The 18,241-nt window shown below is 36.1% G+C and overlaps 1 protein-coding gene across 1 annotated transcript in view; it reads right to left on the bottom strand.

Moving 5' to 3' along the window:
* Positions 1-18,241, bottom strand: part of STK3 (serine/threonine kinase 3) — a 267,353-nt gene that overhangs the window by 56,179 nt on the left and 192,933 nt on the right. Inside the window, exon 10 of the mRNA XM_039255488.1 lies at positions 13,146-13,321. Within this exon, the coding sequence (XP_039111419.1) occupies positions 13,146-13,321 (176 nt within the window). The remainder of the gene's footprint in view (positions 1-13,145; positions 13,322-18,241) is intronic.

Genomic DNA, 18,241 nt, shown 5'->3' with positions numbered 1-18,241 from the left:
TTGGAAAATGTTTTTAAAAAATGACAACAAAAGACAGGGATATCCACTCTTACCACGGTTACTTAACATGGTATTGAAAGTTGAAGCCACAGCAATCAGACAACAAAAAAATAAATAAAAGGCATCCCAACTGGCAGGGAGGAAGTAAAACCTTCGCTATTTGCAGATGACATGTACTATATATAGAAAATCCAAAAGATTTCACCAAAAGAACTGCTAGAACCGATAAGCAAATTCAGTCAAGTCACAGGATACAAAATCAATCTATGGAAATCGATTGCATTTCTATACACCAATAATGAAGTGCAGGAAGGGAAATTAGAAAACTCAATCTCATTTACAACTGTACCCAAAACAATTAGATACCTAGGAATAAACTTATTCAAAGAGGCAAAAGACCTGAAAACTATAAACCTCTAATGAAAGAAACTGAAGATGACACAAAGAAATTTAAAGACCGTCCATGCTCATGGATTGGAAGAATATTGTTAAAATGCCTGTACTACCCAAAGCAATCTGCACGTTTAATGCAATCTCTATCAAAATACCAATATCATTTTCCACAGAGCTAGAACAATTGTATAATTTGTATGGAACCACAAAAAAAAACCTAAATAGCCAGAGCAATCTCAAAAAAGAAATGCAAAGCTGGAGACATCACAATTCTGGACTTCAAGTTACATTACAAAGTTACATTACAAAACAGTATGGTACTGGAACAAAAACAGACACATAGATCAACAGCACAGAAAACCCAGAATGAACCCATAACCATGTGGTCAATTAATCAACAAAGTAGGAAAGAATATCCAATGGGAAAAAGACAATCTCTTCAACAAATGGCATTAGGAAAACTGGACAGCAACATGCAAAAGAATGAAACTGGACCACTTTTTTACACCATACACAGAAATAAATTCAAAATGGATGAAACACCATTGGCCAGAAGATGGCTGCAGCAACTTCTCTCCAGCTATGTCTCCAGAGGCAAGGAAAACAAAGCAAAAAAAACAAAACAAAACAAAACTACTAGGACTTCATCAAAATAGAAAACTTCTGCGTAGTGAAGGAAACAACCAAAAAACCCAAAATGCAACCTACAGAATGGGAGAAGATAATTGCAAATGACATATCTGATAAAGGATTAATATCCAAAATATATAAAGAACTTATAAAATTCAACATCTAAAAAACAAATAATACAATTTAAAAAATGGGCAGAAGACATGAATAGACATTTTTCCAAAGAAAACATACATATGGCCAACATACACATGAAAAGATGCTCAGCATCACTCATCATCAGGGAAACGGACCTCAAAACTACACTGAGGTATCACTTCATACCTGTCAGAATGGCTAAAATCAACAACATAAGAAGGAAAAGATATTGGCAGGGGTGTGGAGAAAGGAGAACTTTCTTGCTCTGTTGGTGGGAATTCAAACTGGTGCAGCCACTGTGGAAAACAGTATGGAGGTTCTTCAAAAAGTTAAAAACAGAACTACCCTATGAACTATTCAGCAATTGCACTACTAACTATTCATCCAAAGAATATAAAAATACCAATTCAGAGGGACACATTAACCCCAATGTTTATAGCAGCAGCATCTACAATCGCCAAGTTATGGAAACACCCCGGTGTCTATTGACTAATGAGTGGATAAATATGTGGTATATATATACAATGGAATATTACTCAGTCATAAAAAAGAATGAAACCTTATTATTTGCAACAGCAAGGATGGAACTAGAAGATTTAATGCTAAGTGAAATAAGTCAGTCACAGAAAGTCAAATACCGTAAGTGGAATTTAGGAAACTAAAGAAATAAACAAAGGGGAGGGGGAGGAAGAGAGAGGCAAACTAAGAAACAGACTCTTAACTATGGAGAACAAACAGACAGGAGGTGGGTGGATGGGTGAAATAGGTGATGGGGATTAAGGAGTGCTTGCAGTGGGGAACACCGGTGTTGTATGGAAGTGCTAAATCACTATACTGTACATCTGAAAGTAATTTTACGCTTTGTGTTAACTAATTGGAATTTAAATAAAAACTTTAAAAAATGACAATAAAAAGGTGAATTGGTAGCATATCTAAACAGCTGCTGTTAAACGCTGACTGCCAGACTGCTAAGGTTGTACAATGACTTAACTTCCTTAACTCAGTTATTTAAAGAATATTTTTCTGGAAGTCTACATCTATAATACTATCATAGAGGAAAATGGAAAAATAGAATTTGCTTGCAGATTCTAGCTGTCATGAAATGAACTCTGCAATTCCAGGTGGGGACATACCTGCATCTTGTTTCTATCGTACTTTATATAGAAAGGCTAAGGGAATGCTTTCAGTGTTCAGAGCTGGGGCAAGAATGATTAAATGTTTAAGATCAAAAGTAAGGCAATTCCAGGAATTTTGTACCATCAGTGAAGTTCTAATGAATGAAAAAGAATACATTTCTTTTCATAAAAAAATCATTAAAATGACTAGCTGTTTTAGGTCTTTCTTCCATTACCAACAATAATTCACAACTGACTATTCATTTGACTAGTTACTAGAAGAGCATGGCTGATTATTCGCTTTTTATACATCTATAAATTTGTAACTCTATTATATAACTTCACTGCATTCTCAAATTAATATAGAAAGTTAAAAACTAACTACTGAAGGCCTGAAGGGTCACAACTGGATATTCTAAGCCGGTTACTGGGCCTTTTGTAAAGTACTTTACTAATTAACAACAGCTTTAATTATACTTTATACTGCATATCAAGTTAAACACGCACTACTACTTACTTCATAAATAAATCAGTTCCTTTGTTAAGAACCATGAAAAATATACCTTCAAAATAGATGAATGAAAGCCAATTTGACAATAAATTATATTAAAAAAATGAAATAATGAAATTAAGACATTTGTTTTCCAAAATTCTTTTATCTGCTACTATATATTACTTTGATACCCTCTTTCATTTATAGCCTTAAGACCTGTCAATATTTATGGGAAGAAGATTTTTCTGCTACTGATAGACAAAATTATGAACCAAACTAGTTTGGCTTTGAATCAAGACAACTACGTTTTGAATTAAAAAAAAAAAAAAAAAGTTGTTTATTGGAAAGTCCTCCAATATGAAGAATCCAACCTAATGAAACATTTCTATTTTACTGAGTGAGAAGTTCTGTGGGAAAAAGTTGCCAACCTAACAACAAGATGGGAGAGAATGGAGTCACTGTTAGGTTGACCAGGCCAAGAAATCTACTAATCCCAAAAAGAACAGTATAGTTCTGTGAAAGACGTCTATCAGGGAGTAGTGTGGAAGCTTCTTATGTAAAGGGTTTTCACACTAAACTACCATGGATATCCCAAAAATCTGAATTAAGTATGAAAGTACAAAAATAATTTTAGATTTAAAGAAATTTCATTTATGACAAAGTAGAAAACTACTCTTTTATTACCAACACAACCTGACATATGTATTACCAGTAACCTCAGTTGATCCTAACAGCTTACTTGAAATCTAATAGATTATTTAAGCAGTAAGCACCTAAGGGTATCAATCTTTTATTAAAAGGTGATAAATTATATTGTCCACTCTTTGATCCTAAATGCCACTATTGGTTCTTAACATCTCTTTTGATGTAATTATCCCAACAGTCCCCACTGCTTATTAACCAAGCATTCAAAGTGAGGTTATGAACAGAAAGCCCACACAGTCAAAATAACTTCCTCAGACATCAACATTAGCCATAACACATGCTTGGAGTATAATATCTTTGTTTTAAAATATAAAGTAGCCAATTTTTCATCACAATCTTCTAAATAAATGACATTTTAAAAAGAACAAATTACTATGAGGAAAGTGTATGCTTGTTAGAACTCTTCTTGGTAAGCCATTTTTCTTTTTGCCATGTGCTTTAAACATCTTAATAAATTCCAACATGATGACAAGAAACCACACAGTGCACCTGTGCTTTCTATCTTAATGAATCCAGTAAGTACAGGCCTGCTCACTTTAATTTGTAAAGGAAATGATGATATAGTCAGTTTTAACTTAAGGTATTAATTACCTAAATAAGCAGAATTAGCTTAATGTTCCAATAGGTCTTGCCCAGATACAACCACTATATAACATTTTCTGAAGTTATTGAAGTTTTGAAAACAGCATGTTTGGGAATAAGGAAGCAAAATGCTCATTCTACCTGAGGCGGCCAAATGGATTAAATTTTATTGAGGAACCAATGTAGCAGTTCAGACACTGAAGTTTTTGTTGACTTTAACTACTATAAAATCAATTAAATGCAGTTTAAATGCTCAGTGAGTAATTAACTAGTACCATTTTATTCCTGCCTGTAAATAAACACATATCTTTCAAGAAGGCCACTCTCCTTTCAAAACAAAGGTCATGACTGCCTTAAATGCCTCAGTATTCTGATGGTCAAAATCTTATAAAAACTCTACATGGACCTAGACAATCACATGATATAACTATGCACACGCCACACACCATCTGTTGGATTCGACTGCCAGCACAGATTTCGTGAGCTGGCAAAGGACTGAAATAGTCAAGAATTCTTCAAGTATTTCAAAGTGCAGGCTTCTCATTAATTTTAATTTCCTGTTGGCTCTACAAGGAAGGAGTGCGTAGTGAAAGCATAATGTGCCGCATACACTCAAGTTCATGCCACATGTACACCTGTAATCATAAACTCTTATCCAGGGCTCGCCACTAAAACACTTGAGATTCTGTGTTTATTTCTTCTTTACCCCAGAAGAAATAAATCTGCCATATCTACAGTTATCTTTTCATACTTTGTTAATACTTTTGCAAACATCTGGAAATACTTGACAATAATCACTTAATTAATGCAAAGCTAATCGATGACAATATGCTTAAATACTTCACTCAACTGAAGTGGTTTCCTCGGTCCACACAACTAGGGACTGAAGAGAACAAGAAGTGCTTTGACTAAGGAGTGTACTACAAGGGAAACTCTTAGCCAACATCTCTTTAAAAAGATGAAGCAGATGATACCATACTGCTACTCTGTTGAAAACTGGTAGATGCTGCTGGCTTCGGCTCTCCGCAGGGCCCGTGTCGCGGACCGCTTTCCAAAGGGCTGCATTGCTACAAGCGTCTGCACGGGCTTTTGTGTTTTACCACTGTTTCCACACTATTACCCGCAGAACTGCTGGCCACTGGAGGAGGGCAAAAAGATCCTGAGAAAGAAAGATTTCTCCAGAATGAGGGACGATTCCTAAAATGCGCCCGGTGGCTCCAGGAACACTTTCTCTGGGTTCGCTGCTCGCTGTGTTTCGGGCAGTGAGGTGTTAGTCTGCTCATTTGTTTCTCTTGAACCACACAGACTTGCCAATCCAGGAATCAAAAGTAGACGGGAAAATCACTTAGGAAAGTCTGAGGCAAATTTGTACTTGGAGGGGAGGACTTCATATTTCCTCTGCGACCATTATTGAGACTCTTTCTCCAGTGCTGCTCTGGAGGAGTCTTGTGCCCATGAGCTCAAAAGGCAACGCAAATTGAATAAATATTTTAAAATCATAGTAATCAAGAAAGGTTAATTTAACATTTCAGTTTGAGTCAAAGACAAGAACATGGCTGATTTACCTAATCCCTCTCATACTAGTAATTATTGTCAATCCAATTTTTTTTAATTTTTTAAGGATTGGAACCCAATATAGTAGGCTAACAGATGGCTTTTAAAGTTTTTGTTCTTGTTCCAAAATCTTTACGTTACCCAAAATATATCTATTTAAGTATGATACTGTAATTTCTGCAAAACATGATCTACACGCTATTTCTATTTAACACTAAACAATCTGGATCCTAGGGCTGTTTGGAAATAATTCTAACAAAAACTGAAACATTAGACTAGTGCTATAATAAACAGATTTGCCTTTTATATTTGTTTTAGGAATCTTCATAGGCACACCCTAAACAGAACATGTTTTAGTAGAATTAAAATAACTGGTTCAATTAGTATATTTTATGTTATCTTTATTTTACCCCTAAATTGTAAATTCACCCTAAATTGGTGAAATCATTAATTAATACTCCTATCATCTCACTACAACCAGGAACATTAACATTAAAAACAGTTCACAGAAAATCCAAAATACAAATGCTAAAAGAAAATACACAAATTATGTTGCATACAGGCTTGTACGTAAATAATGCTTTCTACTCTGCACATCTGTCTAGCAAGTGCCTCTCTGAATAAGTTCTGTCCATCAGGAATCTGCTCCAAATACTACAAAAGACAATTAAATGTTCTCTTTTCTTTCTTGAAACCTATTTTCCTCAATGCAAAAGGATAAGCCTTCTGTATTGGAAATATGGTCAAAACAACTTTGCGTTGTTTTAAGCAACTTCCACATAACAGATGTAGGAATCACATAAAAACCCAGTTCTTTTGGAAGGTGGTCTTGAGACACATCATAAAGAGGGAAGATAAACACATAAACCTTAGCACACTTTGTATTTTGATGAGTCACATTTTTTTTTTTAACATTCTATATCTAATATATGATGGGATGAATGAGACCAGATTTCCCTTATCATTACCAGCTGGTGTTTTAAGTGGAAATCTGTCTTTGCTTTTAGTCCATTTCCTTCCTTTGTAAGCAAAGTTGCCCATCAACCGCCTTCCACTCTGTCGCACCCATACTTCCTCTTTTCCTACTCCTTTAGCCCCTCTCACACTTTTTTTTTTTTTTTTACCACATTCACCAGACTCTTGGCAATTCTTTATTCATCCCCTGCTAATCCTTCCTTTATTCATCTCTTTATTCCCATTTACATTCCCCTCAGTAGCTATTACATTTTCCACTTTCCTCAAAGTGACGACAGGGTTGAGCAGCAGTTCCAGCTGACAGGTGTGTAAATGTTGGGGAAGAACGAACTCTAGTAACTGTGTCCACTTCCCCCCACCCCACATGCCTTTTTAAGGCTACATGCTTTGTATATGTCAGAAAACAAATTATTCTTCAAAAACTGGATCCAGTCATGACCTCGTAAAGCCTCTTTCCTAACTGTGAGAGCATTTTCCTTCCTTTTTTTTATTACTTCCACTTTCTACTACCTAAGGTTTGTCACCTTCACTAAAATTGTATTCTTTTGTTTTAAGTTTATTTTGAGAGAGAGACAGAGGGAGAGAGTGGGAGAGGGACAGAGAGAGAGAGGAAAAGAAAATTCTAAGCAGGCTCTGTGCTGTCAGTGTAGAGCCCAATGTGGGGCTCGATCCCACAAACCATGAGATCTTGACCTGAGCTGAAACCAAAAGTCGGATGCTCAATGCACTGAGCCATCCAGGCACCCCCAAAATTGTATTCTTTAATCTAGTAAGTCAGCTATTTCTGTGTTTTTAATCTTTTCTAACGTCTCCTACACTTGTTTTTGTTGTTTCTTTTCTACTTTATTACTATATTATTTCAAGCCTGTTTCATAAAACTGATATCCCTTACCTCTAATCTTTTCCTGTCAATCAATACTGCATACTACCATCAAGATTAATATCCTAGGGGCGCCTGGGTGGTTCAGTCAGTTACACATCTGATTCTTGATTTCAGGGTAGGTCATGATCTCATGGTTCGTGAGATCTCATGGTTCGTGAGATGGTTCTCATCTGCAGTGACAGTGTGGAGACTGTCCCTCCCCTGCCTACTCTCTCTCTCTCTTTCTCAAAAACAAACAAAAAAGGGTTAATACTCTAAAACACTTTCATCATGTCATTCTCCAGCTTGAAAACCTTCAGGGGTTTTCTACTGTCTAGGAAATAAAAATTCAGACTTTGCAATCTCCCATTCGAGGCTTCGACCATCTTTCCAGAACAGACCTACCTTTCTTTCGCCAGACCCACCTTTCCACTTTATCATATTGTTCCAAATGAACTTGATTTCGTCTACTTGATTTTCATCCAAGCTACCTTGTGGTTTCCTACCTCTAAGCTTTTTACTACACACATCTTTCTGTGGTGCTGCCTTCCCTCCTTCTGTTACTCATCTTGCAATGCTAAGGTAAAGTCCCCCTCCACAATATAATTTCACAAACTACTCCGGCCTTTGCTAAGTCCCTGCTTATGCAAAACCACATGACATTTACATTATTGCTCTGGCTTAGAATTTAATTAATTTATTTCTTGTCTAAACATTATAAATTTACCTATAGTGCACAGCACAATCCATGCAAATCCAACTAATTTGTTAACTTAGTTTATTGTTTTCTAACAAATTTTGCAATTTCCAGATAGAAGGACTCCAAAATATATGACAGGCTGACAATTTTACCAGAGGTTTACTTGGCCATTGGAAATTCAATGCTCTAATTTACAAAACTAGAAGGGCCTAAGAGGGACAGTGGGAAAGCTACATGTCAAAAGTTACGTGTGAAAATTTAAAAAGCAGGGTACTGAAATGGCCCTGACAAAAGTAGCAAATGACCTCCAATTTCCTAAATTCAATATTTTAATTTCAGTTTAATTTTAATTATGAAAATTTCTGGTAGAACATCTGCAAAGATGACCCCAACAAATCCTTTCATTCTGTAGAACTTTATGCAATGTGACTCTGCTCTTCTCCCCATCATGAAGTAAAATCGATCTAAATCCCTTGAATCTGGACTGGCCTTGTGACATATCTTAACAGAATACGGTAGAAATGACACTATGAGAATTCTCCCCTCCCCTTATTTATTTATTTTTATTGTGGTAAAAATACATAACTTCAAATTTACCCTTTTGACCGTCTGTAAGTGTATAGTTCCGTGGCATGAGGTACATTCACAATGTTATGCAAACATCACCATTACCCAACCCCAGAACTTTTTTCATCTTGGAAAAAAACCCTGAAAACTCTGTGCCCATTAAATAAGAATTCTCTCCTTTCCTCTCTCCCCCAGTCCCTGGCAGCCACCATTCAACTTTCTCCATGAATCTGACTACTCCAGGTACCTCATACAAGTGAAATCACTTATTCGTGATCGACTATTTCACTTAGCGTAACATCTTTAAAATTCACTCATGTTACAGCCATGTTAGAGGATGTATCACAATTTCCTTCCTTTTTGGGTTGACTAATATTCTCTTGTATGTATATACCACATTTTGTTTATCTATTCATCTATCAATGGACACTTGGCCCGCTTCCACCTTTTGACTATTATAAATAATACTGCTATAAACATGAATGCACAAATCTCTATTCAAGTCCCTGCTTTCATTCTTCTGGGTATAACTGAGAAGTGAAACTGCTGGGTCACAGGGTAATTCTATGTTTAATTTTTTTGAGGTATGCCATACTGTTTTCCACAGCAGGTGAACCATTTTACATTCCCATCTAAAGCGCATAGGACTCCAATTTCTCCATATCCCCACCAACACTTGTTATTTTCTCTTTGTGTTTATATAATCTCCGTCTTGATGAGTGTGAAGCAGTATCTTATTGTGGTTTTGATTTGCATTTTCCTGATGATTAGTGATACTGAGTATCTTTTTGTTTATTGGCCACTTGTATATATTCTTTGGAAAAATATTTATTTGAGTCCTTCGCTCATTTTTTAACTGGGTTGTTTGGGGTTTTTGCTTTGAATTATAGGAGTTCTTTACATATCCTAGATGTTAACCCCTTATCAGATATGTGATTTTCAAATGTTTTCTCCCATTTCATGGGGTGCCTTTTCACTCTATGGACAGTCTCCTTAGATGCACATAAAATTTAATTTTAATGTACCCTAATTTATCTATTTTTTGTTGTTGTTCCCTGTGTTTTTGGTGTCATATCCAAGAAATCATTACCAAATCTAATGTCAGGAAGATTCTCTTATGTTTTCTTCTCAAAGTTTTATGGTTTTAGTTTCTATGTTTAGATCTTTGATTCATTTTGAGTTAATTTTTGCACATAGTGTAAGGTAAGGGCCCAACCTCATTCTTTTTCACATGGCTGTCCAATTTCCCCAGCATCATTTGTTGACAAGACTGTCCTTTCCCCATTGAATGGTCTCGGTCCCCCTGCCAAAAATCAGTTGACTATATATGGGATGGTTTATTTCTGAGATCATTATTCTTTTTTTTTTTTTTAATGTTTTATTTATTTCTAGGAGGGAGAGAGAGAGAGAGAGAGAGAGCGAGAGCAGGGGAGAGTCAGAGAGAGAGGGAGTCACAGACTGAAACAAGCTCCAGGCTCTGAGCTGGCAGTCAGCACAGAGCCCGACGCGGGGCTCGAACCCACGAACCGCAAGATCATGACCTCAGCGAAAGTCGGACGCTTAACCGACTAAGCCACCCAGGCGCCCCTGGGATCATTATTCTATTTCACTCCTCTATATGTCTTTCTTGTTTTGATTCCTGTAGCTTTGTAGTGAGTTTTGAAATCAGTTAAGAATGAGATCTCCAACTTCTCTTTTTTAAGACTGTTTTGACTATTTGAGTCCTTTGAAATTCCACATGAATTTTAGGGTGGATTTTTGTATTTCTGCAAAAAAAAAATGTCATTGAGATTTTGGTACAGATTACACTGAATTTGTAGATTGCTTTGGACTATACTGACATCTTAACAATATTAAATCTTATTATTCACGAACAAGAAATATCTTTCTTTATACTGGTGTCTTTAATCAACCCTGTAGTTTTCAGTGTATAAGTCTTTCACTTCTTTAATTAAAATTATTCCTAAGTATCCATTCTTTTTGATGCTATTATAAATGGACACTGTGCAGATTCAAGGCATAGGTCTGAAGAGGCCTTATACCTTCTGCTGCCACCCTTTTGGTAGGCTGCTACAGCCACACAGAAATGCTAGGCTTGCCTGATAGCATCATAAGGCCTAAGCTACTGTGGGCACCACTGCCACACATACACGAGTGAAGTAATTTTAGGGGTGCCTGGTGGCTCAGTCGGTTAAGTGTCCAACTCGGCTCAGGTCATGATCTCACAGCTCATGAGTTTGAGCCCGACATCAGGCTCTCTGCTGTCAGCACAGAGCCTGCTTAGGATTCTCGGTCTCCATCTCTTTCTGCCACTTCCTTGCTTGTGTGCTCTCTCTCTCTCTCTCTAAAATTAACTTTTTTTAAAAAATGTTTTTTATTTATCTAGGAGAGAGAGAGAGAGACAGCGTGAGCAGGGGAGGGTCAGAGAGAGAGGGAGTCACAGACTCTGAAACAGGCTCCAGGCTCTGAGCTGGCAGTCAGCACTGAGCCCGATGCGGGGCTCGAACACACGAACTGCGAGATCATGACCTAAGCGAAAGTCGGACGCTTAACCGACTAAGCCATCCAGGGGCCCCCCTTTTTTTTTTGTTTTAAAGAGTGAGGTAATTTTAGAGAGATCATTCAAATCCAGTCAAGCTGTCAGGTGATTACAGCCACTGACAGACCCCAGGTAAGACCAGAAGAACCATTCCACCGAACCTAGTCAAAATGCCTACCCATAAAATTGTGAATAAAATATTTGTTATTTTAAGCTGTTAAGTTTTGGGGTGGTAGCAAAGACTAAGTGAAATGGAGTTAAATCATTTTATTTGCTATTTCTTAACCATGATAATTTATTCATTACTTTGTAGCTCATTTCAAACTGTTTCTGAGAGGCTATTAAGATTTATTCCAACTGAGACAAGACAAAGTTCTTTGATGCTAAATACTCTACATAATTCATCATGTTCATGAATGATTTAAAGCTTGAATGTCAGCATTTCAAATAATTTATGATTTTTTAAAAAGTAGACAGCTTAAAATGAAATCTTCCCAGAACTAATACAGAAATACAGATTTTATTTTCAAATATCTAACTTCAAAATTGAAAAAACAGAAGTAAATAGATATTACAACTAATGTTTTCAGGCAAGCTTGCGCCCTCACTGATATTCGCTAGCAATTTGTACCAACTACATTGGGAATTGGTTTTGAAACTTTAGTACCTGATTATTTAAAAACACAATCACAATATTTAGGACAAAAGTACTTAACATTAAAAATATTTATAATCCCAGAGCAGTTAAGGGCATATTGACAAAGCAACATGGCTTACTATCATTTAAAAAATAATAAAGATACATATATATCTAAAATTCTATTCACTTATAAAGAAATGCATTTATATATATTGCTGTAACTATATAGGATTATAGTTGTTTTATGTGGGAAAAATCTTACAGAACAATATGCAAAAGCAAGATATTGTCTAAAACATGCTAAGGCAAAAATTTACTCCATAAAAACTTCTACTCCATTAAAGAACTCATTTTGAGAATTTTATCCCTCAAGATGTGGAAATAATTGCCATAGAATTGTTTACCTATATTATACACAGTCTTTAAAAAGACTGAATAACGAGGGGCAGGACAGTAGAAATAAAGAGAAAATATAACAAAGAAGCAAAAAGGCAATTTTATACTAAAATTTATATGCTAACTAGATATACAACAGGACTATTATTTCTGACAAACCAAGTGGAATTAACACCCAGTAGAAATTAATTCAATTAACTACCAAAGTTGAGGCAAATTCCTCAAAGTCTATATCATAAATATCTTTGTTATTATTTACTTTGGAAAGGAAATTTACTGTCAGAAATATCTGGTATTTGCATTATTAAAAACAATTTTTTAAGTTCATTTATTTTGAGAGAGACTGGGGAACTACAGGGAGGGAGGGGAAGAGGGAGAGAGAGGGGAAGAGAGAGAGAGAGAGAGAGAGAGAGAGAGAGAGAGAGGAGAGAGAGAATGAATCACAAGCAGGCTCCATGCTGTCGGCGCAGAGTCTGACACAGGGCTTGATCCCACAACTTGTGAGACCATGACCTGAGTCAAAATCAAGAGTCAGACTTTCAACCAACTGAGGCACTCAGGTGCCCCTAAAACATTTTTTGACACAGCTGTCATTTTAGTTTTTAAAGAGTCCTAAATATTTCTCTAACTTTGGGCTCTGACTTATTTAACTTTAAGCAATTATTACATTTCTTTGCAAATACCCATCTATAAGTAAACTATAATTTCACCATCCCCTCACCTACATATATAGCTATATACTGAATATTAATAATACCCTGTCATAATTTTATACACACATACAAACTGTGCTTCTCGATGTGATGATAAAATGAAGAAGGATAAAACATAAATGGAAGAATTAAAATGTACTTACAAAGTCAAAGTCTCCATCCTGAGGAACTTTCCAGTTATCAGGAAAAACATTTTTGGACATAGGGAAGGGTTCATGCATGTTCTGATTACAGTTTTCATGGCTCTTATTCTTGAAGTCCTGTTTATCAAAGTAGTCCATAAAAGACGGTCTTTGTACTTGTGGTGAAGTTGCATTTCCTTAGGTAAACAAAGAACACACAGAGGGCTTAAGTTCTTAAATTTAAAGAAGTATGGTTTTTATTGAAATATGATTTTTTTTTATTGAGCAATATAATAAATTTGCACTGGTCAGATTCAAGGCCAACACTGTCAATTTAATGAAGAACACAGTAAAATGAAATAATGAAAAAACAAAAATATCCAGGCCACATAAAAATTCAAGTAACGATTAGGCAAAGATCCACAATATTCTTAGACTATAGAAAACATTTGAGAATTTTGGCAAGAATCTTTATCATAATTTTACTAAAAATCATTTCAAGTATACTGAAGTCTGCCAAGTGAAGTAAAATCTTAAAACACATTTATTTTTAAACATTTAAGCCTCCATTGTTATTGTCATCGCACACCACTATAAGCTAAAGAAGTTGTAAGGACTTACCCAGGTTTCTCTTACATGTCTTTGTTGCCTTACAGTCTTTCTGGCTGATTCCACCTCATCTTGGAGTCCCATGGTTTCATCTATCCTACTTATTTGTGACTGCTAACTCTTACTTCTCCAGCCTAGGTCTTGCTTCTGAGTTCTATTTCTAAAGTTCTGCCATATTTAAGTCAGAAAACCAATTTTTTTATTTCTAAAGCTCACTTCTAAGTTCTAGATCTGCCTTTCCTACTGCTTACTTCTGGACTACTCCATCAGAGGTGAGTTAGAGTCGTCTCAAACTTACCAGTTCTGAAGCTAAAGCTTACTTCTAAAGCTTAACGTCCTGAAGGTTCGTCCATGTATGAGCATGTGCCAGAATTCCCTTTCTTTTTAAGGTAAATAATATTCCATTGTATGAATAAATTACATTTTACTTATCCATTCATCTGTCAATAAACACTTTTGACTATTGTGAACAATGCTGCAATGAACATGGATGTACAACTATCTCAAGACCCTGCTGACTATGTTTTTAAGGCAATTGTTCTCTTAAGTTGACCAAGTTTTTCTCTATACATCTGCAGATCTTTATTTACAAGTAATTTTACTTTTCAATGCCTACATAGAGGCCTTTTTCATTTTCTTACGGGTATTTTAATGGTTGTATCTAATCCCTGATCCAGTGAGTCATTATGATACAATGTACACAAATATGAATAATTATTAGTAAAAGTAATGCTTATTTTTTATCTTTAGCCTATGAATTATGTCTTTTATATGTGCTTCTGAGTTTATCTTTTCATTAAGCTGTAAGTTCCCTAATGCAGGAACCCAAATACTTTCACAAATAAGATAACTATGATCAGGGGCGCCCAGGTGGCTTAGTCGGTTAAGTGTCCGGCTTTCACTCAGGTCATGATCTCGCGGTTCGTGGGTTCGAGCCCCGTGTCGGGCTCGGTGCTGATTGCCAGCTCAGAGCCTGGAGCCTCTTTCAGAGTCTGTGACTCCCTCTCTCTCTGACCCTCCCCTGCTCATGCTGTCTCTCTCTCTCTCCTAGAAATAAATAAAAAACATTAAAAAAAAAAAAAGATAACTATGATCATCAATGAGTGTTTCTTATTATCCACCCAGATGTCCAACATCGATGGCATGAGGAAGAGCTAATGAGATGGCATGTGGCATTTCAACATCGTTATTTTTGAATTAGTAGAGGCTGCTAGTATTTCATTATTAGCAACCATGTATTGGCAATAATAAATTTGAGAAATTATTGTGACTACTACAGTTTTTAGAATTATCTGTCCAAGGAAAGTCAGAAGGAATCTGATATTTAGAATATGCATATGTTAGTGGAAAAATAGGGGGAAAACTGTTTATCTACAGACTCATCATCCAATTAGAACTGCTCAGGCTTTAGAAGTCTTGAAAATAAGTGTGACAAGACATCTGGGACCCAAATGGTACCGCCTGAAAAGATACTGAGACATTCCGTCAAAATTAGGATAGTATAAAATATCAATTTTCATAGTAAGCCTTCAGAACTTACAACACTCTCATCTCCCATGTACAAAATCCATGAAAAAAGACCCTCTCAGAAACAATGTATCAAGATAACAGCCAAAGCTATCTTTAGATTTCCTGCCAGAAAGACTTCACTGATACATTAAAAATGAACAAAATGTAGGGGGAAAGGTACAATATTTCAATAATCAATAAATGTAATATAAAGATTTTATGTTTATGGTATTTTATTATCCATTTTCTTCCCTAAGATCTCCTATTGTTAAAAAAAAGAAATTGTTTAATCTGACAAGGTTAAATTACCAACATTTGAATGGGACACATACATTCCAATAACATTTTCAACAGATTTTAAGAACCCTTGATTTGCCTCTGGGCCTCATTATTACAAAACATCTTTATCTTCAAAATTACAATTTGGTTCCCATGGCAAACTTTTATTACAAAATAAATCCAGGAATTTAACCTCGATTATTCTCCACCTCTTTCTTTTTTATGAGAATAAATAATAAAATATTACAAGTGTAGCTCAATGAATTTTCTATAAAATAACTGAGTAAGTCAAATGATGAAGGGGATTGAGATAATCTCTCAAATGAAAACTTTCTTTGCTTAATATTCTTTTCTTAGGAGAAGAATAATTTTGAAATAGCATTGGTTATTTGTGCTGTAAGTTGTTATTTTAACCAGCTAGTCTTAAGATGGCTTACACACATAGAGATCTCAAACATTTGACACTTGGTATGAGAAAGGGTTATCAATATTTATATAATAAAATCAGAATCAGAAAGAGTAAAAATGGCTTCGTTGGGAACTAATTCCTGAAAAATTAAGAAACCATGACGGTCACAATTACTAACTGCATTTGACAAACAGAGATTTTCACTGCAGCAAATTTCTAAAGAGCACTCTTTAAAAAATGAATTTTGTATATGTAAGTACTTTGGGGAAACAAAACAAAACAAAAACGTGACATCATTAATCCACTGAAGCCAACAGCACTCCCTGACCACCGCCCCTCGCGCTTCCCACACCAGCCAGGCTCACAGTGCTCTTAGCACTAGTCAGTACTGGCTTCACCACAGCGACTCTAGTTAGTCTTTCTTGTTTTCTCCTCAACTAGGAGATACGAAAGTCTTCATCCCAGAATCTTCACCAATGTCCTGGTGTTGCACTGAAACTGTCAGGATCTTGTGATACACCAGTGACTCTTAATTCAGAGCTTTGTATCTCAGTAAAATAGAAGATTAATGTTTTCTTATTGGAAACTAATATTTAGAGAGCAGTTATTCTAGTAATACCTACATTTTAACAGCAACATCGTGCACAGGAAAGGAGAGGAGAAAAATAAAATCTTAAAAGTTGCCTTTCTAGGGCGCCTGGGTGGCTCCGTTGGTTAAAGCACCTGCCTCTTGATTTCAGCTCAGGTCATGGTCTCACAGTTTTGAGACTGAGCCTGGCATAGGGCTCCAAGCAGGGAGCCCCCCCAACCCCCACCGTCCCACTCTTTCTCCCTCAAAATAAAAAAAAAGATGGAAGATTTCAATAAAAGAATAATTTTTAAAAAGTTTCTTTTCCAATACAGAGAATAAAGGAGGGAAAACTTTAATCTTTTATAACAACCTTCACAACAGAAAGTAATGTGGGCTGGGTAGGCACTTCTTTTAGAGACACAGGGAGTAAGGAAGAAGGATAAAGCCAGACAGCATTCTTGTTTGCGGTGAGTCAGAACAGTAAAAGCAGAAATAAGTAGTGGCAACAGAAAGGGAAGAGACAGACCAATCCTGGGAGCTGACTAAGAGAAAAATGAAAATGACTAAGAAATTTCATTCTGGGAATCTATGTTTACATCCCAACAATGCTGTGCTGGTCCTAACCCTATCCTAATCGGGAACTTCTATCCCAAGTCACATGTGCAAGCAATAGTGTTCCGTGTCTTCAAGTGAAATATTTGCCTACCCTAATATCAACAGATCCTCCCTTCCTTGAGGTGCCAAGGTGTCTCTCTTGTGGAGAGGAATGGCCATGTAACACAATTCTGGCCAACGACACAAAACATGAGGGTTTCTAGGAAAGTTCTGTTTTCTTGATACAGGTACTACCCCCCCCGCCCCCCCCCCCCCGTTTCTTCTTGTTCTTTCTTCCTGTCTGGAATGCAGACTTGATGGCTGAAGATCTAGCAGTTGTTCCTTAAGCATCAGGACAAGGGAAGAGTAATACCTCAAAGACGGTGTCACAGAAAGGGTCACTAATGACAGCATGAAATCACTCCACTGACACAGGACGCTCTGCTTCTGATCTCGTGATGAATGAGAAATTAATCCTACTTTGTTAAAACCACTATTATTTGCGTTTTCTGGTACACAGGGCCAAACTCAGTCCCTAACTGATACATTTCTATTCCCAACTAGAGGGTGTAGGAAGAGGTAAGAGCAACAATCTCCAGTTTTACTGGAGGAATACCCCGATTTGAAACCTGAAATCTACTATTACACATAGTGATTTAATTTTCATTGCATTTTAGATACATCATCCTTTTAAGTGTCTTTTACAGGCTGGCCTAAATACCCATGGTAAAATGCCTGTTGGGCTCCACACTCACAATCTGGAAAAATAACCCATCCCTAAATTAGAAAGAAACATTCTCACAGAGCATTAACAACAGTCCAAAAATCAACTTACATAAAGGATGGAAGTCTATTCGACTGGATTTTTCTTTTCAGATAACTTTATATAACAAGATCTGCTGACACATAATTTTTTATTCAAATTATGTGCTTACAGTTCCAAATATTTTCCATTGTTTAATTTAAAACATTTAATCCTGAATGTATTAACATTTGGAATATATCTTTGTTATACATAAAGAACATGGTACAAACAACTTTTTAAAAATTTCTAAGGACAAAACTAGGTGAGGATTGTTTTAAAAAGTTATGAAGGGGGGGCAGCTGTAATTGCCTAGGAATGTGTAATCACACAATGTCAAACAC

This window comes from Hyaena hyaena, unplaced genomic scaffold, assembly GCF_003009895.1.
Source record: "Hyaena hyaena isolate Hyena2069 unplaced genomic scaffold, ASM300989v1 scaffold_533, whole genome shotgun sequence".
In the NCBI taxonomy this organism is placed as follows: domain Eukaryota; kingdom Metazoa; phylum Chordata; class Mammalia; order Carnivora; family Hyaenidae; genus Hyaena; species Hyaena hyaena.
Note: the sequence above shows the minus strand (reverse complement) of the source record. Positions and strands in the feature narration are given on the sequence as shown.